Source organism: Phoxinus phoxinus, assembly GCF_949152265.1.
Source record: "Phoxinus phoxinus genome assembly, chromosome: 2".
In the NCBI taxonomy this organism is placed as follows: Eukaryota; Metazoa; Chordata; class Actinopteri; order Cypriniformes; family Leuciscidae; genus Phoxinus; species Phoxinus phoxinus.
In genome coordinates this window covers 37,251,885-37,270,121 of record NC_136877.1, presented here as the reverse complement: position 1 = coordinate 37,270,121, position 18,237 = coordinate 37,251,885, and the positions used below count along the sequence as shown (strand labels likewise).

Below are 18,237 nucleotides of genomic sequence, written 5' to 3'. Positions count from 1 at the left end.
GATGCATAAATTATGTACTGACCTTCCAAAAGCAACAACGCACTCAAGGCCTCATTCTTAACCAGGCCCTTTATTCATAATAAGGCAAGCCTTTCATACCTTTTTACACCTTGATTAATGCAGTCCATCACATCTTCTTTTACTATAAAAGGACAAATTGAAAACATAACAAGTGAGTGCAAAGTAATAATGCATTTACAGTAAAAGGGTTATATGAATGGAACCTTCAATCTTGTCCCTGGAATTCCCATGAACACAAACACACACTCGCACACATCCACATGCAAATAGGAGGATTGTAATACAGTCTGAGTGAGTTCTGCTTGACTATTTTAATATTGCATCTATCTTGGGGATTATTCTCTCTTCGGCAGAGAGACCGGTGCTGGAGTGCTGCAGTACTCACAGTATACCCTGCTGCTCTCAACAAGATTAGAGACCCTGCACTTTGACTCCCAATCCTGCTCTCTTCATGGTGTCTAACCACTTGGCGCCCCACCGCTCACAGTCATACCACATGGCTAACATTAAAGTGACTTATTTATTTGTGATGCAAGCGTTCTGCACATCTAATGCCGGTAGGAACAATTCACATTGTGTGCGCGAGTCACTGAAAATTAAGATAAAAATGCAACAATAGTTACTGTTGGATGGTTTCATTTTAATGGATAACAATATACAACAGCTACCTGATGTGATTTGGCAAATGATGACCAGTGTGATCAACACAACTGCGGAGGAAACAGCAGATCTTCGTAAAATGAATCGACAGAAAACCTGAAGTCCATCAGGATAGCTGTTACTATTGTGGCATTTGCTTTAAAAGTGGTGAATACTATGTTCTGCTTGAATATCGCATCAAATGACTCTGTTATTGCCTATTTACCATTGCAAAACACAGAGCTAAAGCTATTAAACCCTGTTATATTCTTCACAGTCCTAAACTTCCTTTATTCTCTATAAATAATATAGAGATAATTTATTCCCGAATAGCATTTCAATGTGCTTCAAGATGACTTATGCACCTTCTGTTAGATGCCATGAACAGGCAAATCGATCTCGTGCCATGCAGGGATCTTGTAGCGATGACTTCATCTGTTCCAGGTCCATAAAAATAAAGCAGCAACAACCTAGCAGCTCATCCTCAAGCAAAATATCTAACATACATCCTACTAAGGAGACTAAAACACATTCACATTGGAGGAAGTACAGTTTTACTTTTGATTTATTGTTTTGGCTTAAAGAGTCATTATCCAGCGGGCCTACCACGCCGCAGTGACCCCCAGGAATTCCTCATCTTTGGCACTGGATGCAACCGTGATGTCTAGCTGCGTTTTTTAGCCCGGAAACCAACAGCTGGATTGGTGGAACGGTGGATAGAAGAGGTGGAGGGACGTGGGGACAAGATTTCGCGCCTGCTTGAGTTGGATGCTGCAGCGGGCGCTTCTACCGATGATGTTTTGAGACAGGATCCCGAGATGGAGGAGGCCTTGCTGTAGCTTTTTGTGCTTGGCTGAGCAGGGGGTTTGTTACCTGTGTGGGACTGCGGAGATAAGACACTCTCATTCATCTCACAAAAGCGCAACAAACCACACTACCGGACAGTGCTGCATGCTGTCTGACAGCTGCTGGAGAAGGGTTATCTTGGCACCATCTAGTGTCCGTTTAGAGAACAGGCAAATTGTTTTGTTTTTTAAATGGAGGTTAACCAATGAAATAGCCAGGATTTCTGTCAAATACCTTTTAAGAGACAAAAATTTTTTTTTTGACTAAGCACAAATCTTTTAGAAAATCAACTGCAAAGCAATTGTGAAGCTCAGTGAAGTGAATTACTGACCTGTGCAGTGGATGTATTTGGAGTGTTGCAGGCCTTTGCACCAGACACACTCTTCTTAACACCATTAGAGGATGAGGCTGATAGTTTTTTCTTCAGAGGCTATTGGATTGAAATATACACATGAAAAACCACAGGACAGAAGACAGAGTTTGAGATAACTTTAAAGTATTTCAAGCAAGTCGGTCCACATTGCAGCTATTTCAGAGCATGCAAGTGCAACTCCTACAGTACTTAAATTGGGATAGACCAAACGCTATGAAACTGGTTGGTAAGTTTGCAATAAGATAACATGTAACCATGAAAAAGTTACACCATAAACTTCCTTTAGCTCAAATGAGGCAAAAAAAAATTGTATTTAAGCAATACAAGAAGCTGTGTTCTCTTGTGAATATTTTCTCTGCATTTTACCTCTGCTCTAGTTTCTTTCCTAATTTAGCTTTATAATAAATGTGGCATTGCCTACTATGAATATAGCTGACTGTGTGATGAATTGCTGTGATGTTCCTCTTTTGTAAGTCACTATGGATAATAGCATCTGCTAAATGCATGAATGTAAATGCAAGGACATATTTTCATTAAAAATGTTAAGTTTATTAAGTGGCATCCTTTGATACTGTATTGTCCTTAAGTAAACAATAACAGAACGTGTTCTTTATGGCTGCAGTGATATACACAGTATTATTTGCGTCACAGCCTTTACTATTTTTAGAAACTGCATCCCTATGACTGCTGTGATGAGGGATTGAGATTCTTCCAGATTGCTCTTGGAAATTTGGCCTGACAGGTCTTTCATGATTAGGGTACACAAAAAAACTAAAGTTATTTTATTTTTTTAATGCATGACTATGCAGAAATGCTTGACTATGCAGAAATGCTTCACTTTAGAATATGTATGCACTACCTATAAAGTAAACCCTGTTTTACAATTAATCTCTACACTGTTTTTTTTTACCTTCTTGTTTGGGATGGAGGGTTTGCTGCTACTGTTGCCGTCTTTGATGTCATCAGGATGTGCTGTGGTTACTGAGAGTTCTTCAGAAGTTCTCGGCCCTGACCCTTTGTCCTCAGAAGAAGTGAGAGAGAAGTTGCCCAGTGCCTCGTTTATTCCCACACTCTCTTCGTCCACTGGAGCATTCCGTAACGTACGCATCCTCTCCTGACACATCATCTCTAAGACGTTTGTCTGTGTAACCGTGGTTGAGGTGTCCCCCTTTGAATACAGATTTTCTTTCTTTCAGGTCTTTCTTTCTGACAGGTTCCACATTTAGTCATCCATCAAATTGAAGAGTGCTAATTAGCTGACTTCTGAATCTATAATATGCATGACCTCATTTGAACAGGAGAAAAGAGTAATTGAGTTCTCTTACCGAAATCCAAGGGTTATCTAGCAGCTCATTGGCTGTGATGCGGTGAGCTGGGTCAACTTTCAACAAACACCGTATTACATTTTTGGCTGTAAGATAGAATATCAAATAGTTACCACACTGGCTGAACTGCAATCATAATGGTACGGCACAGGCGGTTCTAACCGGCATCACTAATGGTGTTCCACACAGGGCCAGAGAAAGTGAGCTCTTTCATAATCATCTCAGAAAGTCTTTCCTTAGAGCTGTATATGAATGGAGGCTCTCCACACAACCTGAGAACACAAAAACACACACAAAGTGCAAGTCAGAGCGCCGGATTGCATGCGAGTCTGTTTGTGTGCAAGAGAAGGAAAACAACAGAGATCTTCTTACAGCATGTACATGATGACGCCGATGCTCCACAAGTCACACTGTTGGCTGTATTGGTGACCATTAACCACCTCAGGCGCTGAAAGGGCAAGTCAGTGTGTCAATAATGAAAGATGTTTGAGGCCGGATTAATGTGTGATATCTGATGCGTCTACTCCTTCTCGAATGTTATCAGCTTCACATCACTTAAATTAGGTCATCTTCTCTTTACTGCTCATTTTAATCAGCCCTTCATTCAATGTATTAACCCCCCACCCCCACCCCCACCCCCATAGTCATTTATCAAATCACAGGTTAAAGCCTGATTCCTCATCATTAAAAATAAAATGTGAATGTGTGCATTTGAGTATGGGAATTACCCATGTACATAAGTGTCCCACAAGTGGCCTCTAGCATGTTTTCACTGCCCACACCGCCCATCTTCACGGAGAGTCCAAAATCTGTGACCTGAGACCAGAGAAGACAAGACTTTATGTTACTCATAATCTTAGCCATCAAAAATGAAACATTTTTCAACATAAGCAGAAACACACTCAAACGTTTCTTTCTTTCCTTGATACCTTTCATCACTAGATTCTGATCTAGTGGAATAGTGAAAGTAATGAACTGCAGACATGCTGCAATTGATCACCGTATCTCACTCGCATTCACTTCTAGATCTCAATTAAAATATTTACGGCCCAAATGGACTTCCATAGAGCAGCCAGTACACACACTCACACAGACTATGAGCTCCTGAGCCATATGAATAATATATATGAGGAGTGTATATCGTTTCATTGGTGCGTCAGGGCCGGGCAGGATTAATATCCAGGAGAGATGACCACCTTCTGCCAGATAAAAGCTTTTAATACAGTGCCAGGACAGCGCTGTCTTTAGGCCCCTGTTCTACTCTGATTTATAACACAGCGCTGCCCTGATTCAACCCTCCGCTCCAGGTAGCGGCTTCAGTCGGCTCCCATCAACGCTCTATTCTGCTCCACGCTGTGCCCTGGCTGGCAATTTGTCTCAGAAAAGCCACTTGTGATTCATTTTCTTTGAGAATGTGATATGAAAGGAGTTAGGCAGGAGGTCTGGTGTAATGAGACAGTATTTAAAAAGCAGTTAAAAGGTTTGGGCAAGGAGGACGGTGGGAGAACTAAACAACAGACGAGAATGTCCAGAGGTCCCGCCGTGTTTGAATGTCATACCACATACCTGCACAGAAGTTTTTACCGTCTCTCTCACCTTGATATTGACCATATCGTTATCGTTGCCTTGGTGACAACTCTTCACAAGAATGTTTTCCAGTTTGAGGTCACGATGAACAATGTCTGAGAAAGAGAGAAAGAGGAAGCAGAGCAAGGGAGAAATGAGTTTGTATTATTCATTAAGATGAGAGTGTGGCAAAAATGCAACGCACTGGAATAGTGACAGTTTTAAAAATGCTTTAATGACCAATTCAAATGTAATGTTTTGCACCGTTCCCTTTTAAATTGCAATTCATTCTGTCACACAATGTAGTTCTCAAGTGAACCCAGCATACAGGGCCCACCTCTTCTTCCCACTTTCATCCGCATCATGATTCTTCATTACTGCTTCACACGTTAACTGTACGTACTTAAATAGAAATGTGAAAATAATCAAATTATAATCAGCATGTGAGGCTAATATACTGCAATCTCATAAAACACTCCAGTCCTATATACACATTGCAAGTGGCATCATTAGCTCCTCTAGACGTGAGACACACCAGCACTCGGGGACTGTTGAAAAACACACCTATTAATCAGTATTCCTCCCCTGCTCGTTGTTAATGACTCATTAGCCCCATGTAATGGTGTCTCATTGCCAAGCAACGTCCTAAATTACCTCTAACTGCAGATTTCACAAGAAGGAGAGAGAAAGAGAAAAAACACCAAGCATCTTCTAATAAACCCCTCAGACTCAATTAAAATGGGCTGATATTTTGTCTGACAGTTGTTCATTATTATCTCATTATTAAAACAAGCCTGATTCTCCGTTATGACAGAGGAACTTAATGTGGATGCAATCTTCAGAGTGATTATCGAATATGGGGGAACAAAGGAATCCAGGCCGTTGCATATGACTTAACACAGATGTGAGCAATTTTTCAAACGTTAAGGCTTTCATTTTCTTTTAACGCATTTCTCTAAAGGTAATGCCACTGAAATAAATAAATACAATTGTAATGATATGTTTCCAGGGTAAGGAAGCATCAACACATTTTATAATTTCCTTAGAAAACTCATGAGAAGTATCTGCTGACGAATGTCAGGAGGAATGTGCTGGGTTTTTGTGAGCGTCACCTTTTTTGTGCAGATATACAATAGCTTCAAGCAAGCTTTTGATGATGTGTCTGGTCTCCTCCTCAGTGAAGTGCTTTTTCTTCTGCAGGAGATCCTTTAGATCGCCTCCTTCACAAAGTTCAGTCACGAGGTACATCCTCTGAAGAACAGCACACAAACATATATGTACATTTCTGACAAGAAAGCGTTGTCAAAAACAATCCAGTTGCATACACAGTAGTGTGATGTGGTTCACAACAGCATAGCTGAGCGAAACTTTAAAGGAAAGAGAACAAAATAGATGTTTGATGTTTTCACTCTTACCTTTAGTGTCTCAAAGACTTCCTCTAGATGTATAATATGTTCATGTTTCACTTGTTTCATGATGCTGACTTCTCTTTCCAGATGTTTCACACCAGAAGTGCCTGCCTGCGTGGATAAAAAGCATTTGTGACACTTAACCCATCCTTGACAACCATGTAAGCAGCTCTCCATCCATTACCTCTGTCAACAGGTGAAACATAATGACCAAACACTTACCTTCTCTTTGTTCACCCTCTTAATTGCCCACTTCCTCTGAGTCTCAATGTGAGTGGCTTCGCAAACGACGCCAAAGTTGCCTTGACCCAATTTCCTCCCAAAGGAATAGATTTTCTAGGTATCCAAATAAAGAGGGCTGCATTAGGTGAAGTATTACATACACACTCCTTCTCCTATAGTGACAGTAAACAACGCTCCAGCTCTGACTAATGGGGACAGAATGAGGGTTGGCTTGTTTTTCAGCTTCTCTATACTCCATTAAGTTGAGACCTGAATCCTTAAAGTGGAACTTAATTTTCAAGTTTGCCAGTCTCTGGAGTTTGGGAGAATATAGTATTTCTAATCAAGTTACAAATGATTAAGTTGCTGCCGCAGTTCATTCAATCTCAGGTCTAATTAACTTGATCATTATCTCTGCGCATGCAAGGCTGAGCACTGCCTGCTGCGGATTTGGCAAAGACAGCAGTCGGAAACCTCCTGAGAGGGCGAGGGCAATCAACAGCATAAAGAGGCGTAATTTCCCTCCAGGCCTGATGAGGGCGCTACCAGATTGGAGGGAGATCAGACCATGGCGAGCAAGGCCATGGCTCTGGTGTAAGATAGAAGTGGCCTTTTGCCACTGATATAAAGTCACAGACTTCTGATGGCTGAAAAACAGACTTCAGCACAGCAAGAACAAAAATTTGTGCAAAAATCATGCACTGCATCTAGATCACGTGTGTCAAACTCCACTCCTGGAGGGCCACTGTCTTGCAGAGTGTAGCTCCAACCAGCTCCAGAACACCTGCCTGGAAGTTTCTAGTCATCCTGAAGACCTAAATTAGCAGGTTCAGGTGTGTTTAATTGGGGTGCGAGCTAAAATCCTAAGGACAGTGAGTGGCCCCCCAGGAGCTGAGTTTAACACCCCTGATCTAGAACAAAAAATTGCTCTACCTGTATGCTGGATTCATCTTCAATGCGAGTGTGGGACACCTCCTTCTCTGCACTGTTTGCACGAGCCCACTGAGAAGCCATTTTCTTTTCAGCTCCAGACACATTTGTATGTGTCATCTAAAAGATGAATACATTTTTTATAATTTGCACATATAGAGCAACAACATAATCGCAAACATGGAAACTCCCACAAAAAGAGATCACAGAATTAGAGACACTAGGGTCTCATTCACTAACCATGCATGCACCCATATTTGTGAATATTTTCATGCAGGAATCATGATTCATCAATTAATTTATTCTAAATTTACAGTCCTTAGAAACATGGAATGTGTCAAGCCAATAGGTAAGCTATTAAGTAACCAATAGAATAATAAAAACAGTAAGAAAAAAACAGTAAAAAAGTAGGAAAAGAATGAAAGGACATGTTTGCAGAGAGAAAGAAATGTCTGTACAGTTGAGCTTGTACTAAAAGCCCTTATATGGAGACAACGGTGTATTATGCTAATTAAGGCAAGAGCTTCCTCGAGTAGAATAGTCCAGATCCATCAACATTAGAATTAGAACAAGGGTAATGTATGCATGTGCATACCTGAGAAACTTTTCTGTGCATGTATGTACTTGTATGTAATTATAAGTGACAAGCCCAAAAGCTTGTATGTTAAACAATGAATTGTAAAGTTTCAAATAAGATATCTCGTTAAATATTCATTCAGAAGTCAGTGCCTGTCACCACATACAGTACATGCAATGCAATCCAGCGTTTTACTGTCTCAACTGTAACCCCTTATTAGCTAGGCCTCACCTGTCGCTCTCCGATCAACTTGTCACCTTAAAAGAAAGTGTCTAAAGTCTCCACACTAACATTAAGCACAATTTACTCAGCTTAAAAATGTTCTCCAGAGCCAAATTAAATGTAAAGCAATTATGGTGTGATGAGAGGGAGCGGCGAAGTGGATCCGCCACACAGACAAGAGATTAAATATTAATGAGGAAGCAGTGTCTTTAACCTCTCCTCTCTCAGCGGCATTATCAAGACCCGCTGACAGGTTCTCTCATAACAGCACTGTCTCTCCTATTACTGACCATCTATCTGCTAAACAAAATGGTTGTGACACATTCTGGACACTCCTATCAGCTCAATTAGAGTTGTGTGATAAGAGTACTAAAGGTCAAAGTATAGCATGAGGTTCCCTCTGAACAGGCCTGGGAAATGAGGAAAAACGATCCGGACATAGAGACATCTCAGAAGCTGTCACTTCTTGCAGCGCTGGCTTCTGCAAATACAAGAGGATGTGTAAAAGAGTTGTTTCTGAGGTGGACGCCTGGACGGCAAAATATTGCTGAACCTGTGCTTTGTTAGAAGAGAGGAATAGCGAACCCCTCTTCAAAAAAAGCTCTTAAACTTCAAAAACTGAGTGGCATTGATGAAAAGGTGCATCAGCATTTCACTCGGGTAAAACAACAGCATTGTTAAGAGTGAGCCAAAGCCAAAATTGAGCCATAAATGACATAAAAGCCCAATTTCAAAAGCACTAAGATCAGAGGGCTGAACAGTATATTGAAAGCACTCTCTTTATACTTAGCGCTGAATATTGATTAACATTGCAGTTTTTCTAGTCTCTCGAAACGGATTTGTCTTATTGAGGTCTGAGGTCTTGCTGAGAACAAATTAGAATAAATTTAACACTCCTTCTGCAATTTAGACCTGCATACATAATTATTATTATTATTTTAATAGGATTTTTCCTTGTATCTGATAACATCAGCAACGTACACACCGTTTTAGACTCAGAGTACATGCATTTCTCGCCAGGCCACTTTTAAGCTAGGCTTACAGAATTCTGTTTTTGCAGCTACAGAAGCAAAACATATATACACAAACACAAATTTCCAATGAGCACAAAACGAAGCACACATGTACCCAAGCAAACAAAAATAGGCAAGAGGGTAATAAGCCTCACAGATTCAGAGTCATTCGAGAGCCATATTTTTGATGCCTCGCAGAATAAACATCAGCTAAGAACCAATCCACAGACCTCCCAGATTTGGAAGCACTCAAAGGAAAGTAATTATGGCAGATAGAATGTCCACAACTGATCCTCTTGAATTTTTCATTTCTTGGCCATAACAGTAAAAACCCCATTAGTGTTTGTTTACTGATTGTTTATGGACTTAAATGTGCATTGTTTCTCCTGACTGGGAGGTGCTGTCTTTGGCTTGAGCCCAAATTAAATGTGACGCTAGTATGATGTCTGAAAACACAAAGATAATACAGGGCCTGGATAGAGTTCTCTCCTACTCTTTTCTCTCTGCCACAGACAATTTTTCTTTACTTCCTTCCCCTCATGCTGTCTCTCTCTCCTCTTCTTACTTCATTCTTACTTCTAATATCTGAATTCTTTCAAGATATTTTTTTAATTGATGCTATGCTGTACACTTTAATCTCTGTATGAAATTAATGGTTGAGTTTAAATCAATTATTTCTACAGTTCTATTACAAAAGACTAACAGGACAGATAGTGAACACACACAAAAAAAAAGATTACCAATGAAAATTATATTCCCAGCGATAGGCTATGTGTTTTGTTTGAAATATTTTGATCATTCTTTTTAAAGATGGAATATTTCTTAATAAATTGCCTGTTTTTCATAATAGAATGATAAAAAATGGCAATATTCATGTAGATCAAAATAAGTATTGTTTTTTTATTCACACGTCTATATTCACATATTGACATTCTCTGAAAAAAGTGAGTGTGATATTTATTCTAATATATTAAAACAAATGCGAGAGCAATATGACAATGTACTGCATAACATGAATGAACAGGACTTGACCAAGAAGCTTATTTGCAGAGGCCAAGTATTTGTAGTATGTTATTAAAGCATTTGTGAAATATTATTGACATATTTAAGATGTGCTAGAAAGATGCCATAGTTTCAACCGTAATTGTGTTATTTGAAGGTCATTGACTGTTGGTTTACAATAAATATGAGATACACAAAGCAAACTGAAATCAATATTGCATGATGCTGTGGTCTCCTGATCTACTCTTACTAAAGATTTTACTCTTCTTATCTGCAGCTTATTTATTCATTGACAGGTGCCTTTGATGAAAAATGATAAACGTCACAGTCTTAATGAAGCTTGGAATTACATTACCAAGTGATATAGTGGCTTGCTTGTCTAGACTGATAACACTGTTGGAGTCATTTAACCTCATAATCATAATTTACCTGAGTGCTTCACCTCACCATCCTACATGATGTTTTCCTGTTTAACATGAAGTGTAGGTTTGTAATGGACTGCCAATTGATATAGTCCAACCACTCACAACAAAAGTAATTACATTTAGTTGTTGAGCTTGCGATTTGAATGATGTGATGAGGTTACATGTTAAAAGACTGTGTGGTACAAATAATGGCAAGAACGCATGTCTTTCTATTTCGTTGTCTCTGTAAAATTAATGCAAATACATCGCATAGCCTACATTACAGTGTAATGTGATTAACAAACAAATGATTCTTATGAGCCAGGTCTTTTAACGAATCATTCAGAGAGACCCTCACAAGTAGTGTGAATCATTCTGATGAATCATTTAGCCTACATAATGAACTGACTGAATCCATCAGAGCCATTACTGAATCAATATCTGACTCACTTACTAAACATTGAAGTTATTGTTACTTTCATTTAGCTATTTCATCTTTAAATAAAATAGCCTACGTATTATGGGTTTAACAATGATGAAACTTAAAAACAATATCCTTACTGACTGGTTATTAACCTTTTGTGAAATGCAGTAAATTATGCAAATTATGTTTTAATAAAAAATAAAAAAACATGATAAAGCAGGAGGCATGAGCCAGGGAAAAGTCCCCTGATTCCCATTATCACTACGGCAAACATACAGTCAACATATTGTTTAACATACACAAGTGATTCTCACAGGATACTCATTAAACTCTTGGATGTGTAAATCTATCAGGGCACTGGACTTTTAACAGGCAGAACCCAGGTGGTCAAGATGGGAAACATAACCTCATCCATAAAAATAATTAAGATCAGCACTCCACAGGGCTTTTGCCTCAGTCCTAATTATACTCGTTATTCAACCATTCACTGCTTCTCTACACAGTCGAGCAGCGGCATCACATTTCCTGACGACAACACCATTATTGGGTTAATCGGTGATAATATACAGGTACCCACTGCAGGAGAGGATTGCATTATAACAACAGTCTAGCTTTGAATTCCAATGAAACAAAAGTGAACTTGAGATAAAAAGGACAACGCACCGCCCAATCTGCATTAATGACTCACCTGTTGCAATCATTAACAATTCTTCAAATTTCTGAGGAGCTCAGCTAGACACCAACATTCCACAGGAGAAAGGGCTCATCAATCAGTGCCTTTGTTGCAGTGCTTAAGGAAGTAAGCAAGCACACCCCTGTGAGCGTTTACCATGGCATTCAATGGTAAGCATGCATAACTGTCTTGTATGCAAAAACAATTGTCTAGGTTCTACCTCAGGTTGGTCACAAAGGGACTTTGACATATCGCTTATAACATGCATATGGGAAAGCAATATGCACCAACCATCTTCCCAAACTTGTAAACTTATAAACATACTTATAAACCAGCTGTTGTTCACAAAAGAGAAGCTTTAATGGTTCCCGTTGGATTTACAGCAAAATAAAAGCTCAATGGTTCAACATTTGAAAATTAAATTTAGACATTTGCTTAAGACATTAAAATATTTTATAAGAATAGAATTTTAAAATTGTACTGTACAAATATTTTTTCTTTAAATGCTCAATTTCTTATTTTACAGTGAAATATTACTTGTGATTACTTATAATAGTAATATTTCTTATTCTGATTAATATTTTTATAATAATAACATTAACAATAATAACTATTATTATTATTATTATTTTATAGTCACATTGATATAAAAAAGCTCCAGTATATTTTGTTATAGTCATATTGATATATAATCACAAAATGTTGTGATTATATATCAATATGACTATAACAAAATAATCTGGAGCTTTTTTTAATATTGCATTTTAAATTCACCACAAAACTATAATGTATGGCGAAATAGCACTAGGGAGCACTTTGACTCGGCGCAGTAATTTCATCACTCCTGAAAAATCCTCTCCCCCTCCCTATCATTTGATATTACTGCGCCAAGTCGAAGTGCTCCTAAGTGCTATTCCGCCATACATTATAGTTATCCATTTTACCCGCTTAGAAAAGCGCCACGTTTTATTTTGTGTCACCATACTTGGTCGTGTAACTACTCGTGTAACTGTGGATAGGGAAAACGTGGAGGTGTTTGGTCGCTTCTAACTTCATCTCTGTTTGGTCCCTAATGAATGAACTGGGCTAAGCTAAGTGCTATCAAAGTGTCGCCGCGCGCCAGAGCGATTAAGTGAACGCACTGAGACGAAAGAGGTAGCCTATGTATCAACTCGTCTTAGTTAAGGGAATAACATAGTTTAATGTGAAAAAACGGTGGAGTATCCCTTTAAGATTTTAGAGACGAAAAATGTCTGTTCTTGAATGATGAGATACTATGTGCAAGACTAGTCAGACTGAGCATGCCTAATGTGAAAAAAATAAACATATTTTTAAAAATGTTTGTTTGCCTATAAACTAACAGAAAGCAGTTTCATTGGCGAGAGACCTCACCAGACATGTGCCAGAGTATAATATGTAGATTGCTGATGCCAAGGCACAGAGTACAGTGTCTGCTTCAGACAGAAAATCCTACTTGATCTTACTATCAATATGTGACAGTGCACAGTCAGGAGAAACCTCAGTCTTACAGGACAAGTGTCATTGCCTACTGGGGAGGAAAATCAGTGAGAGCCTCAGCAACTAAAACCACCTGAGAAAGACTGTCTCCTCTTACAGAGCAGACTCAAGCAGTGCCTACCACTGGGCACTCAAGTTACGCCTGGCACTGTCAAACCAACATCAGCCAGAGAAGCACATAAGCCAAGAGACCTGAGGGAAACGCTTTACGCAATGTGAGACTTCAGTGTAAAACCAAAAGTGCTCAGTTTGAAATACTGTTTAATCTTCAGAACTTTACAATAGTAATATTCTATATGTATTTTATTACATAAGGGGCAGAGCAGTAAGAGGAAAAATACATCAAAGTAAAGGCCCCGATATACTTCAATCGAAATAGAAGAACGAACTGATGTGATGTCATTTCGAACAAAATCAAGCCGAAACGAAGTTCGTTTTGGGAGTTCGAAACACCTTCGTTCTACCGTTTGTGATGATTAAGTAATACTGTAGGTACGTGTGCGAGGAGGCTCTGCCTTCTTTCACGTGAAAATCTTTTCTGGTTCAATTTCATGCGGACTTAAGTCGGTCAAAGTCAGATGTCCGTGAATGAAAACATGAACACCCTGGAGAGCTGCTTTGTAGCCTAGTAGAAAATGAAGTTGTACTTCTAATGAAACGAGACACTTGCACTTTTTTTTTCATATTAATTACGGTAAAGCTGCTTGGTTTTAAGCTAATATATTATAATACGCGTAAAGTGACTTTACTGGAGTGCCGTAGAACTCATGCAAACATATTCACATTGCTATGGTAAGATGCTTTTCTAATGCTTTATTAAAATGCTTGCTGTTTTCTCAATTTTGTTGTGTGTTTATTTTATTATTGAGAGAGAAAAGCACGCAGCACATATTTACATATTCAGCAGTGTGTGCAGCGTCAGATGTTCGATAACAGTATCTCACGTATTTCGAACTTCATTTTACCCCAAAACGAAGAATGAAAAAGAACTTAACCCTAGAAATATGATTGACCAGTTCTGAAATATTGTGGGTTTTGTCCAAAACCGAAGGAAGCTAGAAGCTACCTTGCTTCTCTGCCATGATACAGTATTTAGTGTATGTGCTTGAAAGGAAATGTGTTACATCTTATGCTGGGTACACACGTTTTGCTGATGTGACAAAGACAGCACACCACACACAAACAAATTTTCAACCAGAGTCTCGACTGTGAACACAGGAAATCTTGCAAAATCTTGCGAGACTTCAGAATAAGCATGGCGGACGATATGCAGGAAGAAATTGCGATGATATTGTATGGAATGATTTTCACAGAAAATTCACGGGGAAAAAAGAAAAGGGTTTACACGTTGTTAAACATTCGTGCTGTTGCCACAAATCAACAAGCTGATCCTTCATCTCTGCTGTCCACATCAATTTCACTTTGTGCTGCGCCATGACTGTAGCCTGACTTCGTCATACTCATATTCTAGTCAGAATGTGAGTCTGATACTGCTCCATAGGGCTTTGATTATGAGGCGTGTCTTAACCGAACCAGGAAAAAACAACAACTCTGCACTCAATTGGATAGACCTACAACCAATCAGAGCAACGCATAGTTGTCAACAGAGCTCAACTGCACGCACGCTGGAAGAAGTAGAAAATTAATGTGTAAACGATCTTTGCTGTTGTTGTAAAAAATAATTTAAGAATTCACGGAGTACTTACAAGCACGAATAGCATTGTATGTATATACGAACAAGTTCTCCGTTTAGGATTAGATCTCGACAATAAAGCAAATAAATCTTCTCGCATTTGTCGACCCTGTCTCAATTTTATAACACGGTTGCAACCCGACTTGACTGATTTTAAAAAATGGAAAGACGACGAAAGAGACCAGGCTGAAGAAGCGTGTTCATCTGAGGCTTCAGAGAAAAGAGATTGTGAGCCCATCCCTTCCATTGGTTTTCATTGCGTCCCATCTTCTTAGTCACCATCGGAGCCAGCTGATGAATTAAACTTTTGCCGAATCCCGTAGGAAGGACGGTAAACACATCTTTCCGATCGACAAATGCCTTGATTGCGGTTCTCTGTTCATCTTTTAAAATTAATGCGCTGTCGATTTCTTTTATAACAGACGCGATAGCGGAATCTAAACATCTCAATTCTCCAGCTGCAGTCATATTTGTTGAAAACCAATTCAACCCAACCGCTCTTTGATGACGGGGTGATTACATAACCGCAGATCATCTATCCGTCATCGATTAAAGCCCGCCCTTGCAATTTGATTGGCTCGACCTTCTGGGAGTCGAGCATAATTACTCCTCAACGGATCAAGTCCAGACCGAACTTCCCGACCAAAAAATGTTGTGGGCGGGGTTCGGGCTGGCACCCAGGCTACCATGACTGTGTGTTTCCGTCTTCCATCATCTCGCTTTCTGATTGGATATTGTTTCGTTTCACGTGATAATCTCCAGAGCGTGCACGCGTTTGTCCTCGGGGTTCCCCGACACATCAGGATTTCGGATCGTAAAAATTATTTTATATACTGTCTATGTAAATATTCAACATGTTTGCAGCAGGTTTGGGCACTCTTAAAGGGGTGGTAAAGTATGATTTCACTTTTCTAACTTTAGTTAGTGTGTAATGTTGCTGTTTGAGCATAAACAACATCTGCAAAGTTACAACGCTCAAAGTTCAAAGCAAAGGAAGATATTTGCTTTTAAAGAAAAGGACTACAACAAACGGCTGGTAGGGACTACACGACATTCCTCCTGGGTTAGTGACATCACCAACCCTAAAATGTACATAAACCCCTCCCCCGGGAACACACAGTCCATGTTGAGAAGAGGAAAAGTTGTTGTATAAGACATTTGTGAGTCAGCTCAAACTTTAGCATCCATCTTTTCACATGCAAAAGAAAGTTACGGCGGTGATCCACTTGTCCGTGCGACACTTCTGTCGCGCTGCACTCCACTAAATTGCTATGGATGACATCAAGCGACTTTGACGCACCCGCAAAGCATTCCGGGAAGGCGGCGCTTCATTTGAAAAAATGCCGCGCGTCAAAAAGCTGGCCGATGCCCATCTTTATGCAAATGAATTCCGTTGAACGCGACGCGGCTATCCAATAGAAGCAAGCACATGGAGACGGGGGGAAGTCTCTCGCGGGTCCTTTGTTCTAGACTGGCCGCTGGCTCAAAACCACGCCCATAGCGGTAAACTAGAGGAACGCCCATCAACGTACACATGTGGGGAGGCGTCGCGACACCACACGACATTTCTGTTTCGGACAAGTGGATCAGTACCGTTACTCTGTGTGCATCTCACAACAGTTCCTATATGAGCGATTTATAGATTACCATGACAGAATATGCTAATTGAAGATAGTTAACTCCACATCAGCAACATACATTTATCAACTAATCATTCAGAGACGTCCTGTTGCATTCTACATGTCGTCACTTCTTCTTGAGTCTCTCCATCTTTGTCTGACTCCGTTTTAATAAAGGCAGAACAGTTTATTTTAGTGTGTCTGCGTAAGGTAATCGCAGCTGCTAACACACATGAGCTCTTTAAACCCCGCCCTCTGCAGCAGCTCATTTCGATTTAAAGGGCCATGCTCAAAACTGTGCGTTTTTCAAAAAGTGGCTACTTTAACATGCTATAAAAATATCTGGGGTATTTTGTTCTAAAATTCACACACACACTCTGGGGACATCAGATATTTATTTTACATCTTGTGAAAATGGCATTTTACCACCCCTTTAACACACCTCACACCAAGGGAAAATCTGATAAATAATCTAGCCTATAGAAGAACCATCAAGATAATCGGGACATAGCTAGGATTTTCGGAAGGGAACGATTATCTTTTGGTGTGTACCCAGGATTAGTTTTCAGGATGTGATGCAAACAATAGGCGTGCTTTATGCCTTGCTACCTCCATATAGCCTACAGCCTGTGAAGGCAGCATTTTTCTGCTTTCGGCCCCAGCCATTAACCTACCATGTCATAACAATAATTTTAATCTTATTAACAACAACAAAAGAACACTCTTTTTATCTCAAGAATTTTACCATATTTCTCGTAGAATTATAAAATTATACTACACTGCATATTAGTTTATATCCCACTCCTAAACAGACTTGTTATAGCACAAAGCCTATTTTGTAGGACAAAACGAGACCTGGCACAACCAAGGCAACCAATATTCAGTAGCTTAAAGCCAATAATTATTTAAATCTCGTGCAAGTAGCAATTAACTCCCTGTGACCTGTTCCAGCTAAATATAATTATCTGGCATAGAACCTGCATAATAATAGATGTTTTATTGCTCCCTTATGTTTCAAAACACCGACTATGCTTGTCTATATTGAGTGGTTATAGGTGACTATCCTGAGCGTGCGAAAATCAGGTTCTTCCGTTTATAAATACAACTGCTTAGTTCTCTTATTTTATAATTATAATTACTTATTTCTGCTTTATGGGGTCTTCTTTTTTCTCAAATGTAGGCTAACGTTAATGGACGGTTGTTAGCCAAGCAAAATTCTAAAAGTTGTTTTAGTCGTATTGAGGTGCAAAATGGGATTAATAACATATAAGACTTGTAACATTATGGTTCTACTTACATTACGACTACAGGAACATCTTCATTGTATTTTCTGCGAGAAATGGTCGAGTTAGAGTTATTTAACTGCACATTAGTGAGATGAATATTACACTGTCTGCTGCTCCGGACCACGTTGCCATAGCAACATAGAGCGCTTGGCCAGCTCGCGCTTCCTCTTCAATGAAAGTTTGCGAGACATTAACACAACACGCTTTTTTAAAATACACACTTACCTTTCATATAAATTGTTGTATTTGCAATGGCCTTTTCATTCGTTATGTCTCTTGCAGGTCATCGAAAACCTTGATGCAAGAGAATTTAACACTTGCGGTTGTCAAAACTTTCCTCCCTCTAGTCTAGAGGGAGAGAGACTACGGTGTGGTGCGAGGGACATCACGTGCCCCTGCGTGTACGTGTGTGTGTGTGTGTGTGTGTGTGTGTGTGTGTGTGAGAGAGAGAGAGAGAGAGAGAGAGAGAGAGAGA

The 18,237-nt window shown here is 39.5% G+C and overlaps 1 protein-coding gene across 2 annotated transcripts; it reads right to left on the bottom strand.

Moving 5' to 3' along the window:
* Positions 1-642: 642 nt before the first annotated feature.
* stk33 (serine/threonine kinase 33) lies at positions 643-18,117 on the bottom strand. 2 transcript variants are annotated; one of them, XM_079604787.1, is made up of 14 exons: positions 17,988-18,117; positions 17,774-17,806; positions 7,335-7,451; positions 6,402-6,515; positions 6,186-6,290; positions 5,883-6,021; positions 4,801-4,886; positions 3,933-4,020; positions 3,577-3,652; positions 3,367-3,476; positions 3,205-3,290; positions 2,790-3,047; positions 1,838-1,936; positions 643-1,543 (listed from the first exon to the last, which is right to left on the bottom strand). In XM_079604787.1, exons 3-14 carry the CDS (start codon positions 7,449-7,451, stop codon positions 1,325-1,327), a joined length of 1,497 nt encoding a protein of 498 aa, XP_079460913.1. In that variant the 5' UTR covers positions 17,774-17,806; positions 17,988-18,117; the 3' UTR covers positions 643-1,324. The 2 variants fall into 2 exon arrangements, with proteins under 2 accessions (XP_079460913.1, XP_079460914.1); XM_079604788.1 differs by having other exon boundaries at positions 1,309-1,533; positions 17,988-18,110.
* Positions 18,118-18,237: the final 120 nt, after the last annotated feature.